Here is a 16,317-nt window from a genome sequence, read left to right as displayed (position 1 = left end):
TTAGCTTTGAAAAATTGAGCGTCAGCTGAATAGCTTTGGGATGAGAGGTGCCTGCATGTCAGAAATGATGAAGTGGCCTTAGAAATGATGTCTAGAGTTGATTAACTGTGCCACAGACCACTGCCAAAATGATTAGCATAAGCTATAGGACAACAGCTTACCAGTGGTTTGCGGTGAACCAGAGATTATGTTAATGTAGTTTTTTCTCTTTATGGTAGTCTTTGAGACATCTATGCCTACATCCTGGAGTGGAGTGTTATTACTGTTTGAAACTAGAACAGGGGGGTTTATTTACAATAAAAAGTATTCAGTCCACCTCTACAGTGCCTTGCTGAAAAACAAAAAAAACAGCTTAAGGTAGGTTTTGAAACAGCTGGTAACTGGTGTACCAGTTCAGCCCAGCTCCCTGCTCAACATGGGTTTTACCAACTCAAGCTACGTTTTGAAATAGCTGGTCGCTGGTCATTTCAAGCAGGTCAGAGCTGGATTTTATAGCGGTGCGGTCTTCCGTGTCTACCAGGTCATTGTTTATTGCTGTGCCTCATAGTTCATTTTGATAAACCCAATGTCTTGGCTCTGTCTCTGATTAAATTACTCTAATTTCCCAGCTTCACGATGGCCTGTTTCACGGGCATTGACACTTACTTGGTCCTCGTATTGAGAGATAACAGCAATGGTGTCACGGGCAGACTCGTAAATGGCAGAATGGGTGGACTTATTAACAGGGTCGTACGGTCCAGGTTCAAACTCCGGCAAACAGTAGCAGTTAAGACAGTTTGTTGTCATAGGGCAGGGGATGGTCAGATGCCGGGCAGACAGGGCAAAGCAGAGCAAGCAATACGTGGTGCAGAGTGAGAGAGGGTCAATACCAGGAAGTCAGTTCAATGGGACAGGCAGGAGTGGGAAAGGAGCTTGGAAGAGGAGGGAGCAGGTGAGCAGGTAAGCAGGGCACATACCAATCTGGCATTGAATGAGAGACGAGCATATACACACAGCATATACACACAGGTAACGAGACATAATGGGCTTCAGGTGAGGGTCATTCCACATGAGGAAACACATAATTGTAGGGGGTGTGACTAAGAAACAGACTCAAGGCAAATGTAAAAACACGAAATGGAACACTGACTCGGAAAATACAGAGATGGGAAAATGTGGAAAACGAACTATGAAACAGGGGTATGGGACGTCACCCCAAATATGAATTCCACATATCACATCAAGCTTTCTGGTACATAAACTACTGATGCAAAGACACACAGCTGGCCAAGACACAACTCAGCAGTCAATTGTCTCATTACATGTGCTCCATAAATTTGGAGGCAATTCCTACACTACACGTATACCTGCACCAAAAAAGTGAATGAATACCCCTAGCTAATCACAAACAGCTGAAACTGTCCAATTAATTTTTGTCCCCTAAAATGGAAGGGTTGTAATTGGAATTGGTTATTGGTAAATGGATCACCTGATTTGGATGTGAATACCTTCAAATTAGAGCTGACAGTTCGCACTTTATTTCAAATCTCATGTGCTGGTGTATAGGGCCAAAAACTAAATTGTGTCACTGCCCCAATACTTGGAATATAATTGTATGTTTGTTCTTTTTTTTGATTCACTGGTCTATGTCTGAGATTCTTTATTTTCAGGTGTATAGTTGGGAGATATTCACCCTGAAGTGTCCTCACTTTAAGCACTTACCCAGCCTCTTTTAACTCATCATCCTAGTGCTGTGCTACTGCTTAAAACCACAATCCCAGGGATCTGGAGGCACCCAGCCATTATCTCTAACAGGCCTCATAGCCACAGTTAAATTGAATGTGTTTCCTATTAATTACCTGCATGCTTCCAATGACCCCTGCATAACCATGACTTAATTCCTTCTTTACCGCAAACTCATTACCGTCTGACTCAATTTTATCGAAAAAGGTCTAAAATCGAATGAAATACAAGGCAACGACTTTAGTCGCTTAATCTTCCCATGTCTCGCTGCCAATATTTTGAGGACCAATTTATATAGCTTAACCAATTGAACTGACTGAATCAATATTATGGATTGACCATCTTTGATGCACACCTCACCCCTCTTGATCGTTTCCTTAAGAGTGGTGTCGGTCCTGATTGCAATTTGAGAGGATGGAATTTTCCCCAGTGCGGTGGACCTTCTCTGGGTGCTGAGCCACCTTCCTCCAGCAGGTGGCCCAGTGTTACAACTATGGTCAGATTAAGGTTTCTTTTCTACTTTACTTTTAAAACACAAGTCGAAGAACTGGTGACAAAATTGAAATATAAATAGGGTTTTTCTACAGGAACTAAATTATACAAGCAACATTTTTGTCTGTGTTGGGTTATCCAGATGTCATCTATATGCATGCACCTGCCCGTACAAACAACTTCATGCAGCGTACCATAGAACACATCACTGTACATCGTATGAGAATACGATGTACAGTGATACGGTAGTGCTCAAAGAGAATACCACTGTTATGTTCACTCACAAATGAGTGTTAGATAAGCAGCCATCTTATATCCATTCCCTTTTTCAGTTTAGACTTATCATACTCGCTCTCATGAATATTTTACTGTAACCCTTGTATGAACACAGAATTAGGGAAGATTGCTTATACTTTCTCTGCACCCTTTCAAATGGATCAGCTACAAATTTCCCTAAACGTGGACAAACAAATTGGCACTGATGGTTTCAGGTTTATTTTAAATAATGTTTTCCAGGATAATTGTATTAGCATTTCATAATGTATTTATTTTTATCTGTATATTTTCATCTTGTTTACCTGTTCCTTTTTTTGTGATATTCAAATGCATTGTTGTATTCTCAGGGCACCATTGTAAAAATTCCAGTTCCACAAAGCAGAATCACTGAATTGGTCGGATAACTACACAACATAAAACCCAAAATCTCTTTTGACTTCAGTCCACATTCCAAATTTGGGCAGGGACTGGGTTTTAGTCAGTGCAATTATCTGGTGAAATAAGTAATCCTGCTTTGTGCAACAGGCCCATGGTGTAACTTCCTCATGAATGAAAACAAGCAAAGCAATATTCCTTAATATAAATTATATCCCTACACCATGCACAACATACAGACATAATTCGCTCATAGACTCGGAAGAACTGCATTAACTCATGACCTAGCATATTTTTGACCATTTACCAACACAATTATATGAATCTAAGATTTTATTTTTAATTTTATGTATGATTTTCACCTTCATTTTTACTAGCATTTGTTTGATTTTATGCAGCACTGTGTCAATGAATGCGTGTCAAGATAGGCTCATCCATGCAGATATTTATTTAATTAATTTTCATGTATTAGGCTGTTTTTGTAATTATGTAATTATGTATATTATAAAATCAGTGAAACAATGCAGATACTTTCTCTTAGCAGTCTGTTGTAAAATATCTGTCACTAAAACATATCACAGCTCCTTCCTGAGAATTTCCCTTCAGTGGAATGTTCTTCTTTCTTTCTGATTGGCTGGCCTACCCCACTTATCTTTCAAATGGAGGAAATGCCCAGTTTCCTCCACTTCGGTGTTTTCATAAGCCAAAACACGGTCCACTCCACCATCCTGAAGTTACACTTTCATGCTTGAAGTGTTGGCATGAGCTGTGTCATGAGAGGGCCAACCTAATGCATCCATTAGCATTTTTTAACACTTTTAGTGGTCCAGAATGTTCTACCGCCTTGGTTCTTGCCCATTGCCCTCAGATCTGAATGGAGGTCATTCTGGGACATGTTCTGGGTTATGGTGAGTAAACAAATACAAAGCCTGGGTGATAAAAATGCTCTTCCTCCTCCCCAACTACAATTACACGGCCCACTCCCTCACTTTTCTGTCATTCCCCCCGTCTTGCTACTATTTACGCTGAGACTACAATGGACGATGCTTACTCATCTGCCACTCCCAACGCCTCTTTCTTTCCGTGTGTTTGTGGTCCTTTCATTTCTCCTATCGCCATTCCATGTTGCGCACACAAACACCCACCCACAGAGATGCAGAAAACAGTCTAAAACCCAGACATATGTAATAAAACATGAATTTATTTTTAATACATATTAGTTTTCTACTGCATGTATTAGTGTATGCAGGGCCATAATACATAAAAGGCATGTGTGCCCTAATAGGTCAGATCTTGGTGGTAGAGACACTGTTCCTCTTAACTCAAAATCACCATTATAAAAGAGACTATTCACATCCTTCCGGAACTTTCCACCCACACTTTCAGAAGAGCACAATGTCATAACATTAAAAATACAATGTTCACTCCACACAATGCTTCAAGACAGACTGCTGATAACGAGCCTCTTGAGATTGTCTTATGAAATATGAACAGCATTGTGTAATACTATACATGTAAGCTGAGGGGGAGCGGTGTAAGTAAGAGTTTGAGGCAAAGTGACATAGTTGTTTGCTCATTTGTATTCCGCTTTAATATATAAAATAATAAATTAAGGAAGTGTAGACATAACTCAAGACACAGGTAGTCTGCACAGACTGATATGCTGATGAAACACACAAAAGCAAGTGTTCTGAGCATGTCCGTTTTTCAAATGCCTGTGGCCTGTGGTAAGTCGGTAAGTCTTCTAGCAGTCGGAGGGTTGCCGGTTCAACTCCCGCCCTGGGTGTGTCGAAGTGTCCCTAAATTGACCATTTAAAGACAACATTAAGGTGTTCTGATTTAATTAGCAGAACTTCTCCGTGGGGTTCAGTTCCTGGTTGAGGTCCTGCAATTTGTAACAAACTGCAGTTGAATAATAGTTCAAAAAAGACAAATGAGCTGATCTAAATAGCGAACACTTAAAAACAACACAGCTGCTAAAATGCAGTAGAACACAGGACTGGATGGATATGTCCCATTTCCAAAAGTCATCCAGTAAAATCTATCCTGAAGATGCACGTTTTTAGAATTTCAGATGTGAGGCTCAGATAAGATACAGAGGTTTTCCACACTAGAAACATGTATGAATCTGAGCCTCTAAATACTAGGACCATCCTTTTATGTATTATTTTCTTTGTATACTGCCTTTCTCAAAGCCAACATCTTTTTTATTTCCTGGTTCTTATACCTCTGACCAAAAAAACTGTCCAGATCTCAGCAGGAGACGTGTTGAGTTCTCCTAATCCCTTTATGTTTATACACAGTATCCATATATACAGGTACATACAATAAATATTATATGCATTCGATTTACAGAGTTCCCTTAATTTGAGGAATAGCTTAGTACCTAAGTCATAACATACAATAAGCTTTAATTTCTGGAGGGAAATAGATGTTGTGTTTCTGTGCTAAAGCAAGCAAAACAGATGATAGTTCCACCCATTTTTGGGAAATCAATGGGCTCATTCCTATCGCTTATTTTTCTCATCTTTTGTCTTTTTCTAGCAATTTTTTCTACTCCTAGCTCCACCCATTGGGAGAGCCTAGGAAAAATGAACACGGAGAAATCGAGAAAACGTGAATTTCCTTGCTCCTTGAGCGGTTGGTTTGAAGCCACGTCAGTTACAGATGTGGCAGTTGGGGAGAGGTGGATCCACAGGTCGATCATTTATAAATCAAGCTTTCTGAAAAAAATACTTCCACAAAGGATGCGCTGATGTTTTCTTACTCAAAGGAAAGATTGGGAGTTCCTAACTTCTAGCTCTTAAGGAACATTTAACAGGTTGCAATATCCTTTTAAATCATGACAAGATGGCGGACCTTGATGGATTTCTAGCTCAGGAGCTAGTAAAAGAAAAAATAGGTGAAAAATAAGAGATTGGAATGAGCCCATAATGTCTCGGGGGTCCCTTCCCTCCCGGCAAGGGCTGACTGTGCTATACCCTGAAACCCAGTTCACCCCTTGCCTGATAATGGAACTGCCCCCGTCTATGCTAATGATATCTATCCCAGTAACAAGCCCCTGCCACCTTCCACAGACTCCACCTTCTTAACTGATGTTGGGGTCATCCCCCACAGGGGTCCCCAGTACCTGACCCTTAATGTAGGGCTCAGTCCTCTCTTCCCTGAGGGTGGCGGCCTGCTCGGACACGGAGGAGAAGGACAGGTGGTCGTGCTCTAGGATGTTCAGGCGGTCCTCCGGCCGTTCCTTCCTCAGGTAGAACATCTTCCTCAGCTCCTTCAGCTGCTGAAGCTCGCAGAACGTCTCCAGGACCACCAGCATGGCCACCAGACCCGTGAGCAGGTAGACTGCATGCAGGGAGAAAGTGGATAATACACTCTTAGAAACGCACACGCCTGCATGCCATGCGCATTCCACACAGGGAAGAGCAGTCGGATAAGATACACGTACGCACACACACATTCAATTTCTCCCAATTGTACCCTATTTTAATTGCGTGTGTTAGCTAGGGCTACACCACCTACACCCTGCCCGGATGGATCAGGTGATCCTGAGCCGCATCACCCCATCTGTGGCGATCTCACTAACCCCTCTTGTCCGGCCCCCACCCTTGGAGCAGAGAGCCAATTATGCCACTCCATGTAAACTCAGCTTCAGCAGGATCAGGAATTGAACCTCAGTCCTCGGTGTGCAACCACTTCCTTCATGGTAGTAGGATCTGCATTAACTTCACCCACACATTACAGGGGGGCTATCAATACCATCAAATTATCATCCAAAAATTGTATTTTCGGCCAGGTTCTTGAGCCAATTTATTAAATATTACATAGTATAAAAAAGTAGAGCCCAACCATGTCGGGCCAAGAGTATTTAGGTTTTCAATGCACCCAGGCACTACACCTGCTGATTTCACAAATTATTTCCCTCCTCTCTGATTGAAAGTGTGCCAGTTAGTGAAATCAGCTGGTGTAGTGATGGTTTGTAATGAAAACCTGCATACTCTTAGCCTTCCATGGCACATTACATTACATTATTGGCATTTGGCAGACGCTCTTATCTAGAGCGACATACAGTTGATTAGACTAAGCAGGAGACAATTCTCCCCTGGAGCAATGCAGGGTAAAGGGCCTTGCTCAAGGGCCCAACAGCTGTGCGGATCTTGTTGTGGCTACACCGCGAACAGCCGACCTTGCGTGTCCCAGTCATTTACCTTATCCACTACGCTACAGGCCGCCCTATTAGACATCACTGGCATAAAGGGTCCAGGTAATTGCTCTCTTTTCTTCATTTTTTCCCAGCATGCAAACTCCGGACCAAGGTAGTAACCTACTATCAGCATTATACAACACCCCTATGTGGAATATCTGAATGAAAAGAATACTTGAACTCAACCTACCCTATACTACTTCTCAGAATAGAAGGTGTAAAGACACTAACCCACCACCACCCCCTTCCACAACAAAACAAACAACAACAAAAAAAGCTCACCAGTGATGCCCACTTTGTAGAGGTCCCGAAATCTCTGATTAGAGCCCTCCCCCGGGACGTAGTCGCCCAGCCCAATGGTACTGAGGGAGATGAAGCAAAAGTAGAAGGACTCCAAGAAGTTCCATTCATCCTCCAGGATGGTGAAGGCCATGGCGGGGATGAGGAAGAAGAAGGAGACTGTGACCAAGGCCAGCACGGTGGCATGCACCATGCCCACCAGGGACTTGGACAGGCCCCAGCGCCTGTGGATGTACTGCACCGGCCGCCTAGTGCTGAAGACCATGATCCTCTGCACCACCGCCGTGAGGAACAGCAGGGTGAAGGGGATCCCGATCACCGAGTAGATGATGCAGAAGGCCTTGCCTCCATCCGACAGCGGCACCGTGTGGCCGTACCCTGTAAGCACACGGAGGGAGAAAATGAGGGTGACTTTCCGACCACTCGGATGGTCTATTCTCATTTCACTTAGCGGGGTTTCTTCAGGAGCAACTTCGCCCACAGAACCTGTAGGATGGGAACCCGTAAGCTGTTGATAGAGTTCATGTCCATGACCACAGTTAGGGATTACTGAAAAATGACTGAGTCTTCAGCTGCTAAGGGATCTGTAGGTCACATACCGGAAAAACCCCAAAAACAACCAGAGATAATTGACAGCACACAAAGATTTTGTATCCCCAATGGAGAAATGTGTTGCAATGTCATAAAAGGTAAATCTAAATAATATAAATGGTAACATACCAACGGGATGATTTCCAGCTGATGAATTAAAATCACATATTCCAAAATTGCAGGTGTCGCTTTTGAGGAAATGGCCTTTGAGCGTGTTTGCCCTTTCGTACCATTGTCTTTACATTACGACAACAAAATTAAAAAATGGTTTTACCACACCCTCCCTCCTTAAAATCAAAACATCTGGAGACACTGGGCCACAGAAGGATGCTCTGTGCCCACTGAAATGGCTAACAACATGGTGTTTGAGACTGGAAAGCTTATGAATGATGGAGAGACCAATGGCTTTCCAATACTGCTGCGACCATCAGCCAATCAGTTTGTGATATAAAGAATTCTCACACTGAATACCTTCTCTGTCCTGTCAATAACATAAAATGAATAGCTTAACTCTCTGTGTGAATGATTCTTCAATGCACGTTCAGAAAGAGTCATTAATGTCTGGGGCAGCCAACTAGGATTTGTAGAAGTGGGCTTTGGCATATTCTGCCATGCTTGGCAACATTCTGGATATTCCCTTCGACCACTACCCTTCTACAACTGTTCAGCTTTTCCGGTTCTGAATTTGGATATGAATATAACAATCTCTGATACAGTGGCTCAGGAGAAAGCAGAACACTCTAAGCAGTGTCACTCTACGACATATGTAATTTGGTATCTTCAACTGGATTTGTCGAATAGGTTGCAAGGGCAATCAAATGTATTCTGAGTTGATTTAACAGTGACAATTGTGTGTCGAGATCTGTTTTAAACCCAACCTCAAATTTTTTTAGTACTATGACAACTTTTTATTTGTAAAAAAAAATTTTTTACCTGACCTTAATGAACATTTAAACCAACTATGCTCTTGGCCTGATAAAATATTAAATGACAAAAGCTAGTACACGTTTGAGAGTGAAACCCAGGTAATATGTTTTGTCGGCCCTACCGTATCAGACTCACACAGGTTTATTGCAAGCAGAAGCAAAAAGCAGTGCTGGCTGGTAATTACAGAGGGTTAAGAGGTTGTATTTTAGGAGCTGCTCCAGCAAGCACGCTTCAGAGAAACAGCCAGCGAGGGCAGTGTTCTGAGAAGCGGGTTAAGCTATTACTGCACCTGCAGTCATTAGGGAAATCCCTCACCCTCTCAGCATACTCCTGCATGCAAACTGTTATATAACCACTGTCAAGGCTCTGTTATCCACCCCCTCTTTTCTCTCTACATCAGAATGCTTGGCCTTGTCATCTCTGCCCTGGATGTGTAAAGTCCTGGGGTCAGAAAGTAAAAGTCCTGCTATATCTCCTCGATGAAGAGCTGCGCTACTTCGCAAATCCAGGTGACTGGAACAAAACACTGGGGAGGACTTTTACTTTCTGAACCTGGATTTTCTGCCTTGGGTGATACCATACTATCCATTTGCCATGTCCTCTTCCACACTGAGAACATGGCAGTGGTGAGCCTGTTGTACAGATTATCCCTTCATAACGTCAGGAGGATCCAGCCTTTTTCTCACCATCGAGTCAACCCAGCTTTTGTGCCAGCCTCCCAGCTTCAGCTTTTCACTCCAGCTCATCCACAATGCTTCATTTTACCTACTCTACAATCTCCCAAAGCATTCTCACATCACCCCTCTTTTCACTTCCCTCCACTGGTAACTGCTATGGGACTGCTCCGGCCTACATTCAGGAGATCACCAGACCTTACAGACCCCTTCGTCCTGCAACCTCACCATACCTGGCAACCCCACCCCCACAATGTGCCTGCACTTCCAGGTCACTCCTGCTGTCGGTCCTGGCCCTGTGGTGGTGGGGTGACCTCCCCACATCCTCACAACAGCCAAGACACCCCGTACCTCCAAACTCTCTCTCAAGCACTTCTGCCGCCTGTTTGACTACCGTGACTGTGAATATTTTGCACTTCTAATTTGCTACATTGTTTGCATGATTACACAATCAATATTGTGTAATTCTAGTATTTTCCCTAACAGGCTTAACTAGTTTACAGTCAATCCAAGGTTTTCACATTTGTGATATATTTACCTCCCACCTCTAAGATTACTGTGGCTCTTAACCCTGATTTATGCACTTGTATTTCATTTCATCATTCAAGTTGCTCTGGATAAGAGCAAAATACTGCCAAATGCCAGTAACGTAACCTTTGACTTCATACACTAGGGGTCAACTGTGAAGAAGGGAGAAGGGAAATAGAAAGAGGGTGTGTGTATATATATATATATCTCAATCTCTCTCTCTCATATATATATATATATATATGACAGAGAGAGAGAGAGCAAGAGAGAGAGAGAGAGAGAGAGAGAGAGAGAGAGAGGAAGGAGAGAGGCAGATAGACTGTCCATAGACTGACAGCAATTGGTACCTGCATGGAATAACACCTGCTCCTGGGGCTGTACTGTAGCTCACACTCACTTCCTCTTTCCTGTTGCTGTCTTCTGCAGGATGATGATAACCCCAAGCACTGATCCTAGATCAGTCAACTCCACCCTAATCACACACCCTAGACCAACAGGAGCTGATCTGGGATGAGTGAAGCAAATGGCAAAGGAAAATGCAGGAAATGCAGCCAAGAATGAGTCATGAGGGCCACACCTACAGAAGGTCTGCTCTGTCATTTGTAAACAGGTCCTGTAATATTGATCAGAAAGGTTTGAGGTATGTGTGTTTGTGACTGCAGTTGTCAATTGCGTCTCCGAGTAAGCCCGCACATACGTGACTATACATCTCTGACGGTCAGAATGTCTGTGTGCATGCGTGTGGTTCCGAGAGCGTCTGTGAGTGTCGCATGTGATCATGTTTCTTCACTGCAGTCAAACCAGCTCCCAACGCTGACATGCGCAGGTATCCAAGCTTTCTCACTCAGGTATCAAGTTACACCTGCAGGGTGCTCGAGACTCGAGTTATAGCCTATCCTCTATTACGGACAAAAAAGAACTAACCTCGAAATAATGTTAACATATAACTTGCGTTAGAAACACACAAAAAGGAGAAAGCCTAACCTGCATGCGCTTTACATGGGAATTTGAATTCCCCTTTGCCTACATAAATAGTTTTCTAAAAACATGGCTACACTTTGTCTGCAAATAATCCGAAAATAATTTGTTTACTTGCTCAATAACCGTTGCTGTCACGATAGGTAGCAGTTAATGGGCGGTGTAACAGAAAATTCGCAGGGAACTACCGTTGAAGTAAAAGAAAACACGTATTGTAATCATTGAGATAATGAGGTTCTTAAGTAACACAAGACAAAAGACATTCTACGGGTAATCACTAAGCGAAGAGGCATCATATAACCTTTCTCAATGACAAACATTTTTGGATAGATTATACATTTAACTTGCTTAAGAAAACAACTTACGGCATGTGGCTTTTAGTTTCAACTAACACACCTTTAACTGTCCGTATAGGCTACCCAACTAATTTTGACCAGCTGTACGGTCGCTTGTGGTAAAGTAGTGGTGGCCCGGTCCCTTATAATTCCCATTATTACCTGTAGTGGTGGCCCGGTCCCTTATAATTCCCATTATTACCTGTAGTGGACAGCACGGTACTGGCGAAGAAAAGCGCCGATGCGAAGTCCCAGTTCCAATTTACCGAGGCGTTGTTCAGAACAGATACCCCATAATTACTGGCCTCCAGCGCCTTCTCCAAAAAGAAATCCAGTCGCTCCTCTGATAAACATTCGTTCTCCTGGAGGAACTGGCGCTTGATGGTCTGGAGGTCCTGTCGCAGAAGGTCTTCGTAGGGCAGCTCCACAGAGGAAAAGATCACCGCGCCGAAGATGAGGTAGAGAGTATAGCCCAGGATAAGAAATATGAAATAACATGTCGATCTATTGTTCTGAGCCAACCGTACGCATGAGCCGCTGGGGAGAGACTGTAACATTTCCAGTATCTTTCAAACAGTCAGTTTCAAACGCAAAACTAGAAGCCTGTGGATATAAATATAAATCTGAAGTCTCTTGACGACTATTGCTTATCGCTACTGTATGACATGATGGCGAGTTCGCAACTTATTTCTTTCTTTTCTTGGACCAGTTTCCTCTTCCTTCCTGTTCCCTCGGGTTGCTGAATGCGAGGTGATGTGGCGGGTGACTTCACAGGTGGACGTGTGACGTCGCAGGGTGTTTCTTCCACACATTTGTCACAGACAGTAGTTGTCAGGGAAGTCACCGGTAGGTCGGCTTCCGTGCGTGAACACCAGCAGCGGATATTCTGACACGGTTTTGCTAAACCAGGAACTTCCGTACGATATAGCTGGTACATTTGTCACTCTTTGCCGTATTTCTCTGGCATGATTTGCAGCAAATTAAAGTTTTAAGTTGTCAGTTATAAATACATGCATGTTAATGTTACAAATGTTTTGTAAAACTAAGTGACTAATGAGTATCCCATGTTTCACACGGGGTTGGTTTACACACGTTATGGGGTTGGTCGGCACAATGTTAAAATGCTATAGATACATAGAATGAAGCAACCGATTTCAACATTTAATTCAAATAAGAACCAGAAACCACAAATACTCAATGCGATAATACAAATATACACTCAGAGCACTTTATTAGGTAGACCTCTACTTAAGCTTGTTTATGCAAATAAACAAGGAATCCACTGAAAGTCCATGCTAGATTGAGAGGACGTCAAGGGCAATAACAATAATGCACGCACACACACGCAATACAAGTCACCACACTCTGATAAAAAGAATGGATAGCATCCCACACAGCTGTGAAATAGCACAGCTTCCTAAAAAAAAAAATAGACTGGCCTTTCTTGCACACTCCCTCCGAGTGATGGACCAGTCCACCTTGTGGTCAAGGTGAAGCCTGATGAATTTGCATGACTGCATAATGTCCACATCCTTGTCCTGGATGGTGATGGGAATGGGTGATGACACCTTCTTTCTTCTAAAATCAATCAGTTACTCTTGGACCAAGTGACAAAATTCCTCATTGCTCTCGCTGTAGTCTGTGTCAACTGTATTACTAATGTATCCAACTATCATCAGAGGAATCATCAGAGTTCAAAACTTAATTTACAAACTCAGTAGTGATCTATGGGTCTATGTGAACACTATCAGATATTTATAAATGTCATTTTGTGGCGTGGTAGGCGCCCCAAGGCAAGCCAGCACTTTTCATAATGTTTTAAGCATTGCAGAACCTTGGATAGATTCCACAACTGGCTATGCAAGGTTTAATTTTGCTGAGGGGTGTTTGTTTTTCCAGGTAAAATTATATTTATAGCTTTAATATGCTTCAAATTGCATAGGTTGATTCTTGTTCTACGTAGTCTATTGGCCAGTAGTGTTTGCAAAATTCCCTCTGGCTTCTGCTGCTTTGCTGTGGGACAGTATGGAGGTGTGGCTTCATCAGGCAGTATAATGTATTCCAAGTTGGTATGGTTATTGGTCCCTGTCCAGATTAAGGGGTCACTAAAATTGTTTATTTTAAGATTACAGTATGGCCACTTTGTGGCAGCCTCTAATGTGAGTATGCTGTGGGTAAACTGGGTATTGTCACATTCTATCAGAATGTAGAATCACAATTTATTTGTACAATGAACCTTTTAGTATTGAGAAGTTGCCCAACTATATGGAGAATGCAATAACCACTAATTATTTTAAACCTTTGATAAACGTGAGCATTACAGAAAAGGCTAGCTGACAGCATTATATGAGAGGGAAAACATCACGTCATATCATTGTCTAGTGGTAGTAGTAATAATAATACTGTAATAATAATAATAATCATAATAATAATAATAATAACTAGGAGTAGTTAGATTTATATAGCACTTTTCTCAAATTCAAAGCACTTTACAATGAGAGAAGGGAACTCACCTCAACTGCCACCAATGAGCAGCACCCACATGGGTTGTGTGACCACAGGCATAGTGAGTGTTACACAGTGGAATAGTGAGGAGTGAAGTAAGCAAAGGGGTTTTTTTTCTTATTACACACACATGAACAAGAACACAAAGAAAAACAAGTGCTACATAATAAAATAACAAGTAATCACCATCACCCCCTATGACCAATAATCTAATCTACATTATCTACTGTGTGTGTTGTTTTCTTAATTATTTAAACAAGAATACAAAGAAAATCCATCCATCCATCTGTCACGGTGTAGCCGTGCCCTATGGTGTAAGATGCACACTCGCATACACACACAATGCATGGCCACTTCCATGAATGATTAGATCATGCCGGCTTGGAGGTGTCTGTGTTGTGGTGTTGGAGTAGTATGGCTGTTTCTGTTTGTTAATGTCGGGAGACCCGCCGACCAAGAGTTAATGTTTTAGTATTTTTCCATCGTGGGTCAGTGTTAGAAAGAAAGTGTTTTAAAGAAAAAGGCACAGACTAGTTTTGTACTGAATGTCTTTTTATTTATTGTTAAGTGTTTGGTAAAGACAACCAATTGTTTGTCACCTGTTCTCTGCTCTCACGCTCCTCTGTTTAGACCCGGAACTGCCGAACCTGTACTGGAGGGTACCAGGTGTTTATGAAGGGGGGGTTCCCGGGGAAGGCACCAAGTATGGTAGAGTTGGAGGGGTGTTGAGTGGTAGTTCGGTGAGCAATGTTATTTTAATTGTCATTGTTGATCACAACATTGTTTAGATGTATTATAATGTTTTATAATATAATTTGGAGTTGTGTGGATATGTTGTTGACCAGGTGTTAACCTCCCAGGGGATAATTGATTATTAATTACTAATCAACATTCTCTTAGTAGGACCCATGCGGATATAAGGGAGGAGGCTGGAGTTCTGGTTCAGTTGCTGCCGTAGTGGAAAGAGACCAGCCAGTGTGGAGAGCTGCAAGGACCCAGGAGTAAAAGAGACATTGCCTAGTGCAGGGCTGAGTTTTTCTTTGTTTGCCTGTTTTGCTTTTAGTTATTTTTTTCCTATTTAGTTTTCCTTTAGTTATTTTGTTTTATTTTGGCCGGGCCTGCACTGTACCTATTGCTGCACATGTGGTGTCAGAAGAAAAAGACAGTCCAGAATGCCTCCAAAACACCAGCAGTCACAGCAGCAGCAGCAGCAGCAAGCAGAGCCTCCAGAGGAAGAGGGTGCCACGGGGGGAGCTCGTGAGGAAGGCTTCCAGCCCATAGTGGACACAACCACTTCACCGGAGGCAAGCTTTTCCAACCTGGCCAAAATGTTTGAAACCTTTATGCAGTTTCAGATGGAAAGAGAGAGGAAGCAGGATAAAGACAATGCAAAGCAGGAGTAGAAGCTCAGTGTCCTCAACCACCAGGTCACTCAGCTCCAATTGGACATGGAGGCAGCCAGGTTACAGCTGCCAGCGTCTGGGTCAAGTAGAGTGCCGGTGGGAGAACCAAAGCTGGTGAGATTGGAAGACTCTGATGATATTGAACATTTTCTCACAACTTTTGACAGACTGGCAACTGTTTACAACTGGCCAAAACAAGACTGGTCCATCCGACTAATTCCCTTGCTGACTGGCAAAGCAAGAAGTGCTTTTGTAGCTATGGACCCAGCCTACACACAAGATTATGACAGACTGAAAGAGGCAGTTTTAAAGAAGTATGAGGTCAATAAAGACTCTTATCGCCAGCGCTTCCGTTCCCTCGACACACCAGCAGATGAGTCCCCTCAGGAGCTGTATACCCGCCTCAAGGATTTGTTCTGCAAGTGGGTGGACTTCAGGGTCGCCAGCAAGGAGGAAATCTTGGAGAAGATGGTCCTTGAGCAGTACTTCAGGGTCCTCTATCCAGAGGTGAGGACCTGGGTTAGAGAACGCGATCCTGAGACGGCAGCAGTGGCAGCAGAGCTGGTCGACATCTATGTCTCGGCACACAAGGGTCCAGGGGCCTACCACTACGCTGGACTACACCAAGCGTGCGGTAAGTCTGAGGGGATGGTTAAAGGGGGTGGTCCAGTCAGTAGCTCTCCTAGCCAGCTTAGATCAAACAGATCAGTCTTTCAGGAGAACAATAGGAGCAGGGCTCAGCCAGGTGACAAGGCACAGGTTGTTTGTTATAACTGTGGTGAGGCAGGCCATACACGTCCAGTTTGCCCCATTAGAAAGCACAAAGCCACCAGTCTCAGTTATGTCCCTAGACCTGAGTTTATTCTTCCCCCTGAAGAACACTGCATTTCCCCGCTAGCCATTGTGCAACTAAATGGTAAGCCCCACACAGCCCTGTTAGACACTGGTTGTTCCCAGTCCCTTGTTCGGTCTCAGCTGGTTCCTAGGGAGTTGTGGGTAGAGGG

General features: G+C 43.1%; 1 protein-coding gene across 1 annotated transcript; it reads right to left on the bottom strand.

Moving 5' to 3' along the window:
* Window positions 1-4,048: 4,048 nt before the first annotated feature.
* Window positions 4,049-12,168, bottom strand: kcnk1a (potassium channel, subfamily K, member 1a). Its single transcript, XM_061221952.1, has 3 exons — window positions 11,608-12,168; window positions 7,355-7,750; window positions 4,049-6,213 (listed from the first exon to the last, which is right to left on the bottom strand). The coding sequence occupies exons 1-3, from the start codon at window positions 11,960-11,962 to the stop codon at window positions 5,954-5,956; spliced, it is 1,011 nt and encodes a 336-aa protein (XP_061077936.1). The 5' UTR covers window positions 11,963-12,168; the 3' UTR covers window positions 4,049-5,953.
* Window positions 12,169-16,317: the final 4,149 nt, after the last annotated feature.

This window comes from Conger conger, chromosome 2 (genome assembly GCF_963514075.1).
Source record: "Conger conger chromosome 2, fConCon1.1, whole genome shotgun sequence".
In the NCBI taxonomy this organism is placed as follows: Eukaryota; Metazoa; Chordata; class Actinopteri; order Anguilliformes; family Congridae; genus Conger; species Conger conger.
This window is presented reverse-complemented; position numbering and strand designations above follow the sequence as displayed.